This window comes from Phalangium opilio, unplaced genomic scaffold, assembly GCF_054372755.1.
Source record: "Phalangium opilio isolate 3A_F unplaced genomic scaffold, DU_Popi_V2 ptg000217l_1, whole genome shotgun sequence".
NCBI lineage: Eukaryota > Metazoa > Arthropoda > Arachnida > Opiliones > Phalangiidae > Phalangium > Phalangium opilio.
The window spans coordinates 1,150,796-1,167,423 of NW_028324218.1; the positions used below are offsets into that span (position 1 = coordinate 1,150,796).

The 16,628-nt window shown below is 41.0% G+C and overlaps 4 protein-coding genes and 1 pseudogene across 4 annotated transcripts; 2 read left to right on the forward strand and 3 right to left on the reverse strand.

Moving 5' to 3' along the window:
* Positions 1-15: 15 nt before the first annotated feature.
* Positions 16-2,998, forward strand: LOC149615454 (G patch domain-containing protein 3-like). Its single transcript, XM_089856492.1, has 3 exons — positions 16-1,715; positions 1,780-1,908; positions 1,979-2,998. Exons 1-3 carry the CDS (start codon positions 1,629-1,631, stop codon positions 2,015-2,017), a joined length of 255 nt encoding a protein of 84 aa, XP_089712618.1. The 5' UTR covers positions 16-1,628; the 3' UTR covers positions 2,018-2,998.
* LOC149615455 (G patch domain-containing protein 3 pseudogene) lies at positions 646-1,532 on the forward strand (annotated as a pseudogene).
* Positions 2,999-5,587: 2,589 nt separating the features above from the next.
* LOC149615456 (uncharacterized) lies at positions 5,588-6,233 on the reverse strand. Its single transcript, XM_089857111.1, has 2 exons — positions 5,805-6,233; positions 5,588-5,683 (listed from the first exon to the last, which is right to left on the reverse strand). The coding sequence occupies exons 1-2, from the start codon at positions 6,117-6,119 to the stop codon at positions 5,606-5,608; spliced, it is 393 nt and encodes a 130-aa protein (XP_089713237.1). The 5' UTR covers positions 6,120-6,233; the 3' UTR covers positions 5,588-5,605.
* Positions 6,234-6,955: 722 nt separating this feature from the next.
* Positions 6,956-14,361, reverse strand: LOC149615457 (piwi-like protein 1). Its single transcript, XM_089857113.1, has 8 exons — positions 14,271-14,361; positions 13,996-14,206; positions 13,706-13,932; positions 13,339-13,490; positions 13,174-13,272; positions 12,929-13,104; positions 12,718-12,866; positions 6,956-11,149 (listed from the first exon to the last, which is right to left on the reverse strand). Exons 2-5 carry the CDS (start codon positions 14,128-14,130, stop codon positions 13,190-13,192), a joined length of 597 nt encoding a protein of 198 aa, XP_089713239.1. The 5' UTR covers positions 14,131-14,206; positions 14,271-14,361; the 3' UTR covers positions 6,956-11,149; positions 12,718-12,866; positions 12,929-13,104; positions 13,174-13,189.
* LOC149615458 (protein piwi-like) lies at positions 14,088-16,621 on the reverse strand. The gene is made up of 4 exons (XM_089857112.1): positions 16,355-16,621; positions 16,049-16,254; positions 15,687-15,968; positions 14,088-14,226 (listed from the first exon to the last, which is right to left on the reverse strand). The coding sequence occupies exons 1-3, from the start codon at positions 16,619-16,621 to the stop codon at positions 15,713-15,715; spliced, it is 729 nt and encodes a 242-aa protein (XP_089713238.1). The 3' UTR covers positions 14,088-14,226; positions 15,687-15,712.
* Between the last annotated feature and the right edge of the window lie 7 nt (positions 16,622-16,628).

The window sequence follows — 16,628 nt, forward strand, 5'->3', positions numbered from 1 at the left end:
CAACCTTACCAATTTGAGCCTTTGCTTCCCGAAGAGCCTGCTTTGGTCCTTTGGAAGGCGAAAACCAATGGCGAAAACTTGCTGGTGATGGAAGTTGATCACCCCAATTCAATTACTGTGAACCAGGGCTGAGCCGCTAAGGGCTGCATATAAGTCATTCTCACGAACCACAATCGCGAGAAATCCACGAAAATACGGTTTTTAGAAACATCATGCAAATTAAAAATTAATTACGGTTAATTTTTCTAATATTATATAACATTATTTGTCGATAAAATACTGGTAATATTCTTACTTTCAAATGAACGTAATAATCGAATGGTAGCCGACATCCAGGGGAAATTCACTCCATATATTTCCTATGGGCGCCTGTAAAACTTCAACCCGCAACACTCGGGAGTACATGCAAACAAAAAATGAAGAAACGGTCTTCCCTTTTATTTTTGATATCATTCTAATATAAATCGTTAATTGTATTAGAAACTCTAAGGTTTTTATACTGGTGTTTAAAATGTTGTATATGCGGATCAAATATATTTGGATCATCAAAGTATGGGAGTTCCTTATTAGCCGTATTTTGCACTCGAGTCATGGGGCTTAAAAGTAATATTTGTGAAATGCCTATTTTAAAAAACTATAATTGAAATGCACCCGCCTATTGGTATGCCCAATGGAAACGTTGGTACCCCGACTAAAGTCTTCATGGATCTAATACGTCAATGCCGATTACCTTCTTCGGTAATTGGGAAACTGGGCTTGGAATTCCCTCGATCGAGGGCCAAACAAAAGTACAGTAGTGTACCATTCGATTATGGACCAAAGTGGACAGCCGAGAATGGGACAGGAAGTACCCAAGATGGAAAACACGAGTTCGTCAGGACATCGAGGGGACATCTCAAAAACCAGTTTATTAATAGCTTGGAGCACTTTTTTTATTCAAAACGCGCGGGTCACTGCTCCCAATGACTAGTTTATTAAAAATTGCTATGGGGACCTCTTTAATTATTTTCATTTTAACATAAATTTCGACTCGAGGAGTCCAGTTGTGTATACAACCCTAAGCCGAGGGAGATTTTTTTGGAAGAGAGAACGACCACAAGTCCTGGGACCAGTAGAAAATTAAATTGGGACCAGTTTCGTATTTAAGACATCAGGGGTCACTGGTCCGGAGGACTAGTTCAGAAATAAACCTTATTTCCAAGCCTGCATCTAATTACTGATAAGTTCGTGGACAGGAAACAACAACCGATAGAGGATGAACCGCCGCTAGAGGATATTAGCCAATCAGGGGTAACTACTTGAGGCTTCCATAAGTTTATAAATGGCAGAGTGACGACGACAATGATACTTGCAAAGAATGGGAACGTCACGAAAGCCTACATAATGACGTAACACGCAGTCAAGAGCGCGCCAAAGAGCGTCTCTTTGAAGAAGAGATTGAACTCAAATGGGAAAAAGGTGGATCTGGTTTGCTTTCCTACACGGATGCCCAGTATTGTTTGATGAAAAAACTGCCGATGACGTCGATATGAGTATTTATTACGAACAAGGTAAATTAAGATCCAATCACAAGTCCAAGAAATATTTCCTAACTTCTTAAGGCGCTGGTGACAAAGACGCCAAAGGCCATGAGGCAAGAAACTAGTTTAAGAAGTGGCACTAACGATTTTCAACGCGATACGGGCAAAATTGGTGGTTTCGAACGATACGCGAAAGTGAGTGTACCAAGAAGAGTGTTGGTAAGGAATTGCGTACTTACCCTTTTTGACGTTCTTGCAGGGTTTCGGTAGACGCATTATGAAGGAACAAAGTTGGAATGAAGGTGATGGACTTGGAAAGACCATTATTGGACCAGCGCAACCCATAATTGATGTTGGCCAAAAACCCTGGGATAAAAAGGCATTTTGGGTGAGAATAATTGTTGTTTCATCTTATTTACACTTGTTTTTATTTACTTTTGACGCAATTAATTTAACAGTTTTCAGGGGGAGAAGTTGGAACTTTAAAGTTTATATAAATATTTCCTTAAAAAAAATTATTAAACTAACTAATTTAACCTTAAAATTACTATATAAAATTTGTATAATTTAGTCTTTAATTGCTCGCGTAAAAATAGTTCTAAAATTAATCATGCAACATTGCGGGATTTGCTTATTATTTTTGGTAAAATTAATTAAATCCAGATATTAATTAGAAAAAGGGTTTGATTTCAAAAGACCATGCGGTAAATAATTTTTTTTTAACGTAGGAATTGGCATAGTTGCTCTTAATATTCAAAGAAGACGACAAGCGTGGGTAAGAAATGAATTTACCTTGTGGCAACACTTGGTATATTTAAACGTTTGGAAGTTGCCTTGAAAGAAACGTTTGAGCTTGAGGAGATATTTGACGCATTCTTTCTTCAGCCGTTTTTCTTTCAAGTTGAGCACCCTAAATTAATTAATTTGATAACTAATTAATGTTTCCTAAATGATTTGATTTAATTTACCACGTAATAAAGCGCCGAGGTTAAAAGCTGCGATTCATATTCTCTCTTTCTGTAATTAGCATAGGTTAATTAATTAGAGGAATTTTTTGATTGGCCTTCGCGGGAAGTACAAACGCACTAAACTGTCTATTGGCTAAAACGTTTACAAGTAGATTCTATCATTAAATAAACTAAAAACACTCGGAATTAATTTCAAAATATCATATTTATTAGGAACGTAATGACAATTGAATAAAATTTATATGGAATAGAAAAATTTAGTGAAAATAACAAAAAGGAAAAATTTTTAAGGACACTTTATTCATGTTTGAGAGAGACTTTCTTAACCCAACGAATCCATCCTATGAACATCCAAATCGTGACCACCTGCCCACATTGCTGAGGGCTTGAGCTCGGGAATGCTGCTGCGTTTGACCAGACTGTTCAGGTTGAGTCGCGACATACTGACGTGTTGGCAAATGTTCAGATTAAGGCCTATTTTTTAAAATCTCCCCGGGCAATTAAGGCCTATTTTTTAAAATCCCCCCCCGGCAATTAAGGCCTATTTTTTTAAAAATCCCCCCCGGCAATTAAGGCCTATATTTTAAAATCCCCGCGCAATTTGGGCTATTTTTTAAAAATCCCCGGGGCAATTTAGGCTATTTTTTAAAAATCCCCGGGCAATTTAGGCTATTTTTTTAAAAATCCCCGGGCAATTTGGGATATTTTTTAAAAATCCCCGGGTAATTTGCGCTATTTTTTAAAAATCCCCGGGCAATTTGGCCTATTTTTTAAAAATCCCCGGGCAATTTGGCCTATTTTTTAATCCCCGGGCAATTTGGCCTATTTTTTAATCCCCGGGCAATTTGGGCTATTTTTTTAAAAATCCCCGGGGCAATTTAGGCTATTTTTTAAAAATCCCCGGGCAATTTGGGCTATTTTTTTAAAAATCCCCGGGCAATTTGGGATATTTTTTAAAAATCCCCGGGTAATTTGGGCTATTTTTTAAAAATCCCGGGTAATTTGGGCTATTTTTTAAAAAATCCCCGGGTAATTTGGGGTATTTTTTAAAAATCCCCGGGCAATTTGGCCTATTTTTTAATCCCCGGGCAATTTTTGCCTATTTTTTAATCCCCGGGCAATTTTTGCCTATTTTTAAAATTCCCGGGCAATTTTTGCCTATTTTTAAAATCCCCGGGCAATTTGGGCTATTTTTTTAAAAAATCCTCGGGTAATTTGGGCTATTTTTTAAAAACTCCCCGGGTAATTTGGGCTATTTTTTAAAAAATCCCCGGGTAATTTGGGCTATTTTTTAAAAATCCCCGGACAATTTGGCCTATTTTTTAATCCCCGGGCAATTTTTGCCTATTTTTAAAATTCCCGGGCAATTTGGGCTATTTTTAAAATCCCCGGGCAATTTGGGCTATTTTTAAAATCCCCGGGCAATTTGGGCTATTTTTTAAAATCCCCGGGCAAAAAAAGCTCCGGGGGAATTTGAAAAGTAGGGCTATAAGCTCCGGGGGAAATAATTTGGGCTATTTATTAAAATCCCCGGGCAATTTGGGCTATTTTTTAAAAATCCCCGGGCAATTTGGGCTATTTTTTAATAATCCCCGAGCATTTTGGGCTATTTTTCAAAAATCCCCAGGCAATTTGGGCTATTTTTTAAAAATCCCCGGGCAATTTGGGCTATTTTTTAAAAATCCACGGGCAATTTGGCCTATTTTTTAAAATAGTATCGGATCGGTTGGTTTTGGATCATATCGGTATCGGTTCATGTTTGTACCGGTATCGATCGGTATCGGGTTAAGCCTGGTATCGGCCATCTCTAATTATAACCGTAAGCATATCAAACCATGCTTATGTTACAACTTTTATACTGTATGCAAAATTTCATTGTTAAAGTCATTTATTCTGTTTATTAAGAGTGTGTCATGTCAACCTATTCGGCTCGCCCTTTTTAATTTTACACGGAATTTTAATTACGGTAAAATTTAAGAAACGGCACCAAAACCCCTGTCCCTGTCCCGGACGCGTCCGCGAAACGAACGCTTACGATGAGAGAGAGAGGGAAACCGGTCGCGTCCGCGAAACGTACGCTTACGATGAGAGAGAGAGATCGCTAGCGTACGCGGTGGCGATACGAAGCTCCGCGTAGAGAGAGAACTGCCTGCCTGGTATATTAGTGAGAGGGGGAAGAGGGAGAGGGGGCATCCCGCTCGGAGAGAGAGGAAAGAAAGGTAGTTTAAATCTCGCGGGCTTTTTTGAGTGAAGGGAAACAAGATGATAATTTTCGTGCACTACTGCACTTTGTGCGCGTGATACATCAGAGATTATGCTGGATGGTTAGGTTAGGTTTCGTAAAATAGAGGGGACGCTTTACGGTCATAGTGATTTCTGGTTTAGGGGATCCAGGATTTTGTTTAAATACATTATTTGATTCGTATGGTTTTTAAAAATTATACTTTAGTGGGGTGCACAATTTAGTTTCATTAATATTATTTGAAATGTGACGTTATTAGAAATTAAAGGGATACACGATTGTGTTTCAGAAATGTTTTTAGTTGTACGATTTATTGGAGATCAACTATACGGGGGGGGGGGGGTCACGTGAGCCGTGTAAAATTACTATTAAGGCCCAGCCCTTGGGCCATCTTGTTCTGTTATGTTAAGAAAGCACGGTGTTTCCCGTCGGTGTTTGCACTCCTGATCGTGAAACTTCAGATGGACTTGGTACTGATGTACAATTGTTCAACTTTCCCAATACTCACATTACAATGAATATTTTTATCATCTGCAAAAAGGAAACTAGTAGTAGTATCTGTTCTATGTATCCATATTTGAGAGCTTATTACTTAATATCATAAGTTTATATGATATGTTCCATAAGTCTGTACTAAGCCAGGCTCGCTATACGGGATTTACGAGAGGTACTTCTGTGGGCGCTGACATTCGCTGTCGTCGAACGCGCTCCGTAGCCTTGGCAGAACAACTCTCCGAAAAGGGGGCGGTAACCTCGTAAGTCCCGTATACGAGAATCTATGAACTACGTCGCTTCATGACCAGCTCTCAGTAACCAGTGGCAAACGTATGGAACATATATTATGAACTTACACTGCTATATCTGTAGCTTGATTGTCATGAAAAGAATAATTTCACAAGATAATAATACAACTCCAAAGGACCAACTCCTTGTTTCCGACAGAGACTCAAGTTCTGAAAGTTGTAACATAGAGCGTGCATAGATTACCAAATGGAGTTGTTGCATCATTGTATTAGAAAACAGGGAACTCAACAGCGCCCCCCTCCTGCCTTCATCCCTGTGCCCAAATGGTACCTGCGGAACCGCCGTCAAGGCATACGGGATCGGCCAGCGGGCCCGGCAACGCCCCTTAAGCAGGTGACAGAGGCGGGACACCGTCGGCGGCGAGCCCAGCCAGGAGGTGGTCGGTGACAGGGCTCGGACTAAGGCAGCAGAAGGCTCGAGGGGCCGAGAAAACAGGGAACTATGATGATAAACGGGGGAATACGATAGTATCAGAAAAATACCAAAGGATAACAATACAACTCCAAGGGACGAACTCCTTGTTTTCGCCATCGACTCAAGTTCTGAAAGTTGTAACATAGAGCTTGCATGAAGTTGTTGCATCATTGCAGCTAAGCTTCTAGTATTGGGAAACAGGGAACTATGAAGGTAAAACGTGTATACGATAGTATATAAAAAATACCAAAGGATATCGATACAACTCCAAGGGACCAACTCCTTTTTTTCGTCATCGACTTAAGTTCTGAAAGTTGTAACATTGGGTATTAGTATCGAAAAGAGAGTATAAAGATGGGAAACAGGGTATTGCAGACTTAAGAAAACCGTGTATTAATTAGGCTAGGGTGGTAAAACATTCCTAATGAATTCTTTTAAAGTTATATTTGACCAAAATGGAGTCGAAATCCCTTATACCGAACGTTTAAATTATCTACATAAATTAATCTGTTGAGAACGGAATACTGTTGTCCGCTTATTTTTTACCTGAACTAATAAAAAATTAAACCAATTTAAACATTATATAGGCCTATTTACGAGACCCGAAATGAATGAGATTTTGCGTTTGTTGGTATAAACATAACTTCCTATACTTCGTAATGCTAGAGACTTAATGAGAGCTGGTTCGAGAACGACGCGAGAATTGACTACACGCGGTTTTGCAGTCCATCTTCCCATTTAGTCTGTACTAAGCCTTTGACAGCGCATAACCAGGAGTCGCTTTACGAGAATCTATGACGTTTCATCTACGTCACTTCATGACAAGCTCTCAGTAACCAGTGACAAACTTATAGAACATATCTTATGAACTTATGGTATAAACAATAGGTAGATAAAATATAAGGTAGATAAAATATCTATATTTTTATTACTTTTATAAAAAAAGATACAATTTTTTTTTTCGATCTTGTAATTTTTTAATTAAATCTATGGGTGAAATCGGGAAAGAACAAAAGTAAAAGCATTTTATTTGTAAAACAGAAATTAATTAAATTGGATACATTTTAGCTATTTTTTAATTAATTTTTGATTATAGAGTAAAACATAAGTTTAATTAAATTGCCTTAAATACAGGTCTACGGTTAGTTGGTAAAAATATTAGGCTAAAGGGCAAAATCATAATTTAACAACAAAAACCAATTTTTACCTATTTTTGTTACTATTATAAATATTTATTACCTTACTAAATCTTTTGGGAATCTGAAGAAAGAATTGTCGCAATTTTTAATAGCGCAACATTGCTTGATACTGTTTGTAGGGCCCGCCATCAGGGCTCTACATAAGGCACTAGTCAAGGCATTTGACTACTAAAATAAATCGAAATCTGGGGGCTCACTAGTCAACTTGACTAGTAAAATAATGTCCCAAATATTCGTAAACCATGCGTCTCAAAATAATTTTTAATAGAGCTAAACATTTGACAAGTCTATACGCGTTTTCATATAACGGCAAAGGAACGGAATTTAAGAAAGGGGGAAGAGATTAAGAGAATCCCACGACCCTTTAGTCATTTACTCAACTGGTATTAATAAAATCCTACTTTCATTCAGACGTGTCACGTTTCTGTTTTCTGTGCTTTAGTGGTAAAGCAAATATATACATTACCTTACCATCTTGTTTTTATACCCCCAATTTTTCCCCCACTAGTCAGTGACTACTAAAAAAAATTGGGATAGGGGGGCACACTAGTCAGGCTGACTACTAAAAAAAAGTACCCTCGTGAGTCGTGTTTTACCTTAGGCTCGCGTACCAAAAAAATGAGGGGGGGGGAAGAGAGTGGGGGTTTACAATCAACTGAGAAAATATAGGAACGCTAGTGACATCTAGCGTAGAGTTAAACGACTAAAAAAAATGCTAACACCCTTGAACTTGATAACTTCATGAACGGTAACTTTCTTAGCGACTGCGTGATAAAAAAAGAACAGTTTCCCTGCCAGTAGTCCAGTGTTGGGCAAATCGCGAATGATGTTGTACTACCAAGCCGGGGGGGGGGGGGGGGAAATTCGGCGAATGATCGAAAAATTCGCGAATTTGCCCACCACTGCAGGCTGCCACAAATTACTACTTGCAGCCAAATCCGAGTATTTCAAAACTATGTTCTCAAGCGACATGAAGGAAGCCAAGGAAAACTTAACAGGCTGGACGACGGTGTCCGCACCGTCTACGATTTACTATATTTCATCTACACCGGAAAAATTCCATCAAATATAGACAACACTTGCCAAACATTGATACACGCCGCCTATCTCTTTTTCATGAGAGATCTACGAGAGATATGCGGTGACCGACTGCAAACACTGATCAACCGGGAAAACGCCGTAGAAATTCTGCTAATTGCAATAAAATACGAAATGGAAAAACTTAAAAAAGTCGCCGTTAAATTCATCGCTAATCATGATATATACATTTTCCAGACAACTGCTTGGAATGAGGCTAACTTGGAAATAACACGTGATATGTTTAGTGCTGCAATGGATGTATTGCGCGATGTAATGCCAGAAGAGGCGCCCGAAAACTTAAGTTAGGTTTCATTTAAGTTTGTATTCTGAACGTGTACCAGAAGAAGACAACAGAATGGTCAACAATCCCCTTATCAATGATTGAAATGAGCTCCTTTTAGAACAATCCTAGGCCTAAATCTAACTTTTTCACGTTCAAATTTGATCAACTTTGGTCAAAACATTGGTTAAATACCGTTTTTTGTATATTTCTAATTCTTGTACTTAAAAAATTAAACAAAACTTATTTTCATGAAAATTTGTGTATCACCAAACCACGTCTAGTGAACATTCCCCTGTAGAGTATTCTAATAATTACTTGCAAAATGTAATAGGACATTTTCAACTCAAAAACGCCCTTTTTGGACTTATCAGACATTATTTATAAAAATAGCATACGAACGGCTTAGGGCCTATTCCATATTAAAGACGTTTCTTGTTGTCAGGACCTATCTTGGAACTTTGCCATCGGCCTTTGCAATGGAGGCCCGAGAAGCTCGTTCCAAACTCAGGTACCTCGGCCGCCTAAAGTTCCTCCCCCAAGTCAGATTGGCCAAACAAGTGTACGAGTCCATTCGTGCCAACGGTCTAGAGACCTCATGGACTTTCCGCGTCGCGGCGTTGGATAGGAAATATGGGGTCGGCACCGCTAGGGGTGACGCAACATCCTATGACACCTGGGCCAGCCAAGTCGACGGGGAAACAACCGAGCACGCCGAACGGACGTGGCGCTCCGCAATCTCCGCCAAGCAAAGCCTACGGCACTACGCGGCTAAAGCGCATCCCTCAGTGGAGGCCTGCTATGATGGCTCTCACGGAGGAGGCCTCCTTTTCCAGGCACGGACGGGGTCCCTGCTTACGGGTGTCCGCCGCGCCGACTTCGGCGATTACCAGCGCACCTGTCGCATCTGTGGTCCTAATGGCGTGTCCAGAGACGTGTGCCTCATCCGCGACCTCCAATTGGCGCCGTGTCAATCGTGGTAGCCCGTTGGAAGTCGTCCTGGGTCTGGAGGGCTCCGTTTGGGACCACGACGCCGTTCGGGCCATCCTCACGACCTGGTGGACCAAAAACGAAGCCTGGCGACGCGCCCACCCCGACTCATATATACCGCATTTTCTGGACCGGTAGGTCTCAAGGCTTCCGTTCCCCCGCTGCCACCACAAACAGTGTAACATTCGCGCATATTGTTTAACATATTAACTTCTGCTGCGCTCCCCCACTTTTAGGGAGCCGCCCTGATTCAAAAGGGCGTACCATTGTACGGCGAACAATTTAAACCTGTAAACCTGTATTGCATGACCATTGAAGGTCGTGTTGAAGTGTTGCGGTAACTTAAGAGACCCAACTCATAGTCTTGCTTAGCTTTCTTGAGCAAACGTTTGGCAATTTGTACACCCTTTTCCGCCAGCCCATTTGATTGCGGGTATTTGGGACTAGAGGTGGTGTGCGTGAACCCATACTCCTTAGAGAATAACTGGAACTCTTGTGAGCCAAACGGAACGTTATCCGAAAGAACCTCCCGTGGGATGCCGTGCCTTCCAAAATGCTTCTTTAGGCAATGGATGATGGTTGGGGCTCCAAGTGACTTAATGTCATCTACTTCCAGGTAATTGGAATAGCCATCAATTACGACGAGATAGTCCTTATCTTGATAATGAAATATATCAGTGCCCACGCGCTCCCATGGATCCATTGGCAACGGGCGCATAATTAACGGCTCTTGGGGCTGGGTATACTGATACTTGTCGCATGTTGAGCAACTCTTGCAAGTACGCTCAATATCAGCGTTGATATTCGGCCAATACAACGCCTGTCTGGCGCGGCGTCTGCATTTTTCAATTCCCAGATGGCCATCATGGATTATGTCCAGCATGCGTTCCCGGAGCGACGTCGGTATAACCATGCGGGTTCCTTTTAGGTTAACTCTGCGTGCACTGTGGCATATGGGGTTTCCAGCCTGTTCTGATATGGTCTCTAACCCTCGTTAAAACGGGATCCTTACTAGTCTCTTCCTTGATGAGCTTTAACATAGCGTCACTAACTGGTAGGGACCTGAGTACGGAATTGACGTGAACCTCGAGCTCGTCAGATCAATATCTGACATAGCGTAGCGTCGCCGTGAGTTAATGGCAAGCTCGATCTGGATAGAGCATCGGCTACAACTAGGTCCTTCCATTGTTTGCCTCTCGCAACTGTTGATCATGATCGTTCCGAGTTTTACCCCATACTAGAACGTCATCATGCTTGCTTGCTTGACTCCATCAAAAATTTGACTGAACACCTTGTAAAATATTTCAGGTGCCGATGAGATTCCAAAAGGCAAACGTGTGAAGCAGTAGCGCCCATTCGGTGTGTTGAACGTCGTCAGTAACCGACTGTTTTCGTCTAGTGGGATCTGATAAAAGCCAGACGCAGCGTCCAACTTCGAAAAGTATTTGGCGCCTGCTAATTCCGCTTCGATTTCCTCTTTAGTAGGAATCTGATAATGTTCCCGACGTATGTTCTGGTTTAAAGGCTGCGGGTCCAGACACAGTGGGCTTTTCGCCGGACGCCGCGTTTCCAAAGGACTATTCGAAATTTTGAATTTAGAAAATGTAAAATCATCTTTTTCCAGTCTTGTATCGCGATGCCCTGGTTTTTAACTGCAAAATAAAGCTCAATTATTAGAAATTTCGATTACGATGCTTTTCCACCAATTTAGGCTATTTCTTAAAAATTCCCGGGTAATTTAGGCTATTTTTTAAAAATTCCCGGGTAATTTAGGCTAATTTCTTCCGGACCTTACATCCCTACTTTCAAATTTCCCCCGGAGCTGATAAGCCCTACTGGCAAATTTCCCCGGACCTTACATCCCTACTTTCAAATAATAATAACGGCTTTTATTTCGGAGAAATCCTTTCAGATAAAATCTGGTTTACAAAGGTGTCCTTATAATTTAAATTAACTCAAGACTAAAATAGAATAAAAAATACATTTAAGTTTTTAAAAATTTAGTTAACTCTTTTTTAAATAGGGTTATCGATTCAATGTTTTTTAGATATTGGGGCAGCTTGTTCCATAAGGTTATACCGCGAAATTTTGCACTTTTTTTTCTTAATGTTGTTTGAAGGTCTTCTACGTGGAAATTATTGTTGCTGGATCTAGTTGAATGGTTATGCATTTCCGTTTGTTTAGTAAGGAAGTCGTTCATATAGGCCGGAGTTTTCCCCTTATTGATCTGATAAGCCCTACTGGCAAATTCCCCCGGAGCTGACAAGCCCTACTGGCAAATTTCCCCCGGAGCTGATAAGCCCTACTGGCAAATTTCCCCCGGAGCTGATAAGCCCTACTGGCAAATTTCCCCCGGAGCTGATAAGCCCTACTGGCAAATTTCCCCCGGAGCTGATAAGCCCTACTGGCAAATTTCCCCCGGAGCTGATAAGCCCTACTGGCAAATTTCCCCCGGAGCTGATAAGCCCTACTGGCAAATTTCCCCCGGAGCTGATAAGCCCTACTTTCAAATTTCCCCCGGAGCTGATAAGCCCTACTGGCAAATTTCCCCCGGAGCTGATAAGCCCTACAAGCTCCGGGGTTATTTGAAAAGTGGGGCTACAAGCTCCGGGGTTATTTGAAAAGTGGGGCTACAAGCTCCGGGGTTATTTGAAAAGTGGGGCTACAAGCTCCGGGGTTATTTGAAAAGTGGGGCTACAAGCTCCGGGGTTATTTGAAAAGTGGGGCTACAAGCTCCGGGGTTATTTGAAAAGTGGGGCTACAAGCTCCGGGGTTATTTGAAAAGTGGGGCTACAAGCTCCGGGGTTATTTGAAAAGTGGGGCTACAAGCTCCGGGGTTATTTGAAAAGTGGGGCTACAAGCTCCGGGGTTATTTGAAAAGTGGGGCTACAAGCTCCGGGGTTATTTGAAAAGTGGGGCTACAAGCTCCGGGGTTATTTGAAAAGTGGGGCTACAAGCTCCGGGGTTATTTGAAAAGTGGGGCTACAAGCTCCGGGGTTATTTGAAAAGTGGGGCTACAAGCTCCGGGGTTATTTGAAAAGTGGGGCTACAAGCTCCGGGGTTATTTGAAAAGTGGGGCTACAAGCTCCGGGGTTATTTGAAAAGTGGGGCTACAAGCTCCGGGGTTATTTGAAAAGTGGGGCTACAAGCTCCGGGGTTATTTGAAAAGTGGGGCTACAAGCAAGGTTAAAATGTTAATATTCAAATAACCCCGACTAACCATTTTTCAGTTGCAAATTTGTCAGTTCTTTCCTCAAAACCTGGACTTCCGCCTTGTATTCATATATGGCGTTTTCCAGGTGGAAGACTTCTTCTTGTAAACAATGAAGCCTACGATTCTTTTGTTGAAGGAGTTTTCCAGCCACAGTGCTAAATTTGTTTAATCAAGAATTAAGAGTCTAAGAAATAAATTGCTAAAGTCTCTAACGAACCTAGCATCTTGTAGAAGCTCTTCACGTTCAAGGAGTAACGCTTTGTTTTCATCTTGGACAATTTCAAAATTAGTTTCAAGCTCTTGACATCGAGCGTTTAATTTTTTTCTTGCTTCATGATCTAGTTGAAGATATTCGGTCATTTTATTAACATCCCTGATGTCGGTCCTGAGAAGCTAAAGGATTTAAATTATTTTATTATTTAATCACGGTTATTTTTCGGGAAGAAAATAAAGATCCGATACCTGTTTGATCGCGTTCTTAACAACTTGTTGCGCATTTACCTCCAACCCAAAAATGGCTTCGTAGTAGTAGCAGTAATAAACACACTAACTCCGTGGGATCTGAAATTGTTAATAATTGACGTGGTTAACTTAATTTAATTTAATTAAATTAAATTAAATAATGACCAGGGCATTCGATGCAACAAAGTTTCTTGATGGCGTCATAACGATCCTCTTTGTTGTTTGGCACAATGGCCACAATAAGGGTGGCTCCCATCTTAAACGCCTCTTTGATTTCGTTGAGGAATGACGTCGTTCTGTCGTCACTGACGCTCATTCTAAAATAATTTAAAATTATATTTTTAAATATAGTACTTCATACCTTCAATGTCAGTACTCTCTCTCTCTCTCCACTTTTAATAATAAAATTTAATTTTAAATAATAATTTTAAAAATAGGAAAGTAAGTACTGTAAGATAAAAGTTTTTGCAGCCGCGACGCGAATACTACAAGTTAAAAGCAAGTACTATTAATTAAAAATCAATAAAATTACATTTTTGGAGCAGCGACATTCATCTTGAACGTTTCATACAACTCGTCGCAATTTGGACGATCGCGTTCGGTCGAAATGATCGCGAACTTGTCCATGTGACGAGGATTATCCTTGCCAAAATCCCTGTCTTTGGCAGAAAACTCCGACCTTCCTTGAATGATTTTTTCTTGCAACTGCAATGGTTCGCTTCCGTAACTTATTCCCCATTTTTCCATATCCTCTTTAACCTGAATAGTTAATTAAGTTAGTTAAGAACGCGACGCGCCAATTAAAATTTGACAATAATTTACCTTGGCGTTGGTAAGACAGCGATTCATGAAGCTCTTGACCATTTCAACGCGGCTTCTAGGTCCGGGACGAGTCGTTGTCGCCACTTCCCTCATCAAATTGAAATGGCTTCTCATGATGTCGGTTAAACCAGTCATGACGCACAGTTGAGGAATCAAATAAACGACGTCTTTAGCGTCCGAACGAAAATCTCGTTCTTTAGGTTGAAGATCACTAATGGTAATATCGTATTGCTACAAAACAAGAAAAAGAAACCGTAGATACCATTATTTCATACAACTTTATGAAAACCGATTTCCACGTTTTTTCGCCCCAATTTTTCCACGTTTCATCGCCCCAATTTTTCCACGTTTCATCGCCCCAATTTTTCCACGTTTCATCGCCCCAATTTTTCCACGTTTCATCGCCCCAATTTTTCCACGTTTCATCGCCCCAATTTTTCCACGTTTCATCGCCCCAATTTTTCCACGTTTCATCGCCCCAATTTTTCCACGTTTCATCGCCCCAATTTTTCCACGTTTCATCGCCCCAATTTTTCCACGTTTCATCGCCCCAATTTTTCCACGTTTCATCGCCCCAATTTTTCCACGTTTCATCGCCCCAATTTTTCCACGTTTCATCGCCCCAATTTTTCCACGTTTCATCGCCCCAATTTTTCCACGTTTCATCGCCCCAATTTTTCCACGTTTCATCGCTCCAATTTTTATAGAAATAGATAAAAAATACCGCATGTCACCCAAAAAGAACAAGGAGAAAGTTCTATTAATGTTACCTAATTGTGATATTAAGATTATAATATCAACAAGCCATTTTCCACCTTTCCTAAAAGTGTGATTCCCTTTTAGAATAAATATTGGTAAATTAGACCTAATTTAATTGAGATCTTTAATTATACTAATCTGAAACAATTTGAATTAAATTCAATACAAAGGTCCAGTTTACATTAAGAACAAACTAATTAACAAACATACTTTCAAATATTTCTTCTTCAGAGTCGTCTAATAATAACACCCCATTTGAGTTATTCAGACAATTTTTCCGCGTTTCATCGCCCCAATTTTTTCCGCGTTTCATCGCCCCAATTTTTTCCGCGTTTCATCGCCCCAATTTTTTCCGCGTTTCATCGCCCCAATTTTTTCCGCGTTTCATCGCCCCAATTTTTTCCGCGTTTCATCGCCCCAATTTTTTCCGCGTTTCATCGCCCCAATTTTTTCCGCGTTTCATCGCCCCAATTTTTTCCGCGTTTCATCGCCCCAATTTTTTCCGCGTTTCATCGCCCCAATTTTTTCCGCGTTTCATCGCCCCAATTTTTTCCGCGTTTCATCGCCCCAATTTTTTCCGCGTTTCATCGCCCCAATTTTTTCCGCGTTTCATCGCCCCAATTTTTTCCGCGTTTTTTTCGCCCCAATTTTTTCCGCGTTTCATCGCCCCAATTTTTTCCGCGTTTCATCGCCCCAATTTTTCCACGTTTTTTCGCCCCAATTTTTCCACGTTTTTTCGCCCCAATTTTTCCACGTTTTTTCGCCCCAATTTTTCCACGTTTTTTCGCCCCAATTTTTCCGCGTTTTTTTCGCCCCAATTTTTCCACGTTCTTCGCCCCCGCGTAAACCACGTTTTTCCCCATAAATTTCTCAGTTTTTTTCCCCCGACTTGTATGAACCTTATTATAAAGCCTGCTTTGAGAATTCCTCACCTTCTTGTAGTCCTCCACGTAACTGATCAATGCGGTCTTCCTCGTTTCGAAAGTGATACTTTTGGACACTTGGTGCTGTCAAAATCATCCAAGGAGTAAGTCTTGTTGACGATGCAACCGGCCAATTCCTTCGAGCAATTTTGAAGGTAATTGTTCTTATCTCTAGCGTAACGTTGGCGAAGCTGTTGCAAAACAACAACCTTGTGAATGACGTCGACCACCATCAAAAGGCTGTTCTCGTACACGCGAATAGCAGTCAAGACTCCGGGCCATAGCTCAATCCTGAAAAGAAAACGGGCCATTCAAGACCAACCTTAACAACTAATCCCAAGGTCGCCACCGCAAACTAAAAAGGTTCTTACTTGTATTGTTCAATTGGAAGCGCCGCTTCTTTATCAAACATATTACGACCCATGGCGACAAAGCCCATATGCAAAAAGTTCTTTCTTTGCTGAGTATTCGTTAAACGCAACACTTCAGGGTGACGCCCATTCAACTCCCCAGTATGCTTAACGGTAATCTGAATGTTTTCGTCGTACGTTGTGCATTTGGACCATAAAATCAGCTCCTAAACACAAACGAAAACCATTAAAGAAACCTCACCCATATAACGCCCCGAATTTTCCACGTTTCCCCCATATAATGCCCCGAAATTTCCAATTACTTACATCCTTTGGAAGACGAGTAGTGGTGGTTTTCAGATCTTCCATGCCATCAAAAACGAAACTTCGTCCAATGACGTCCAAATGATCAAAGAGCATTTTTGACGATTCAATTGACGGACTAAAGTCCACGCGATACTGATAGAAGATGAAGTCAGACCCAAAGGCGGACGTGACTTTGGCGTAGTTGGTTAGTAGATCGGTTCCCCTTTTATCAAGGCAGCTCGGGGGTCGGCAATGAACCTCGTCCTTGGCGGGTGGGCGTCCTCTCATGGCGCCA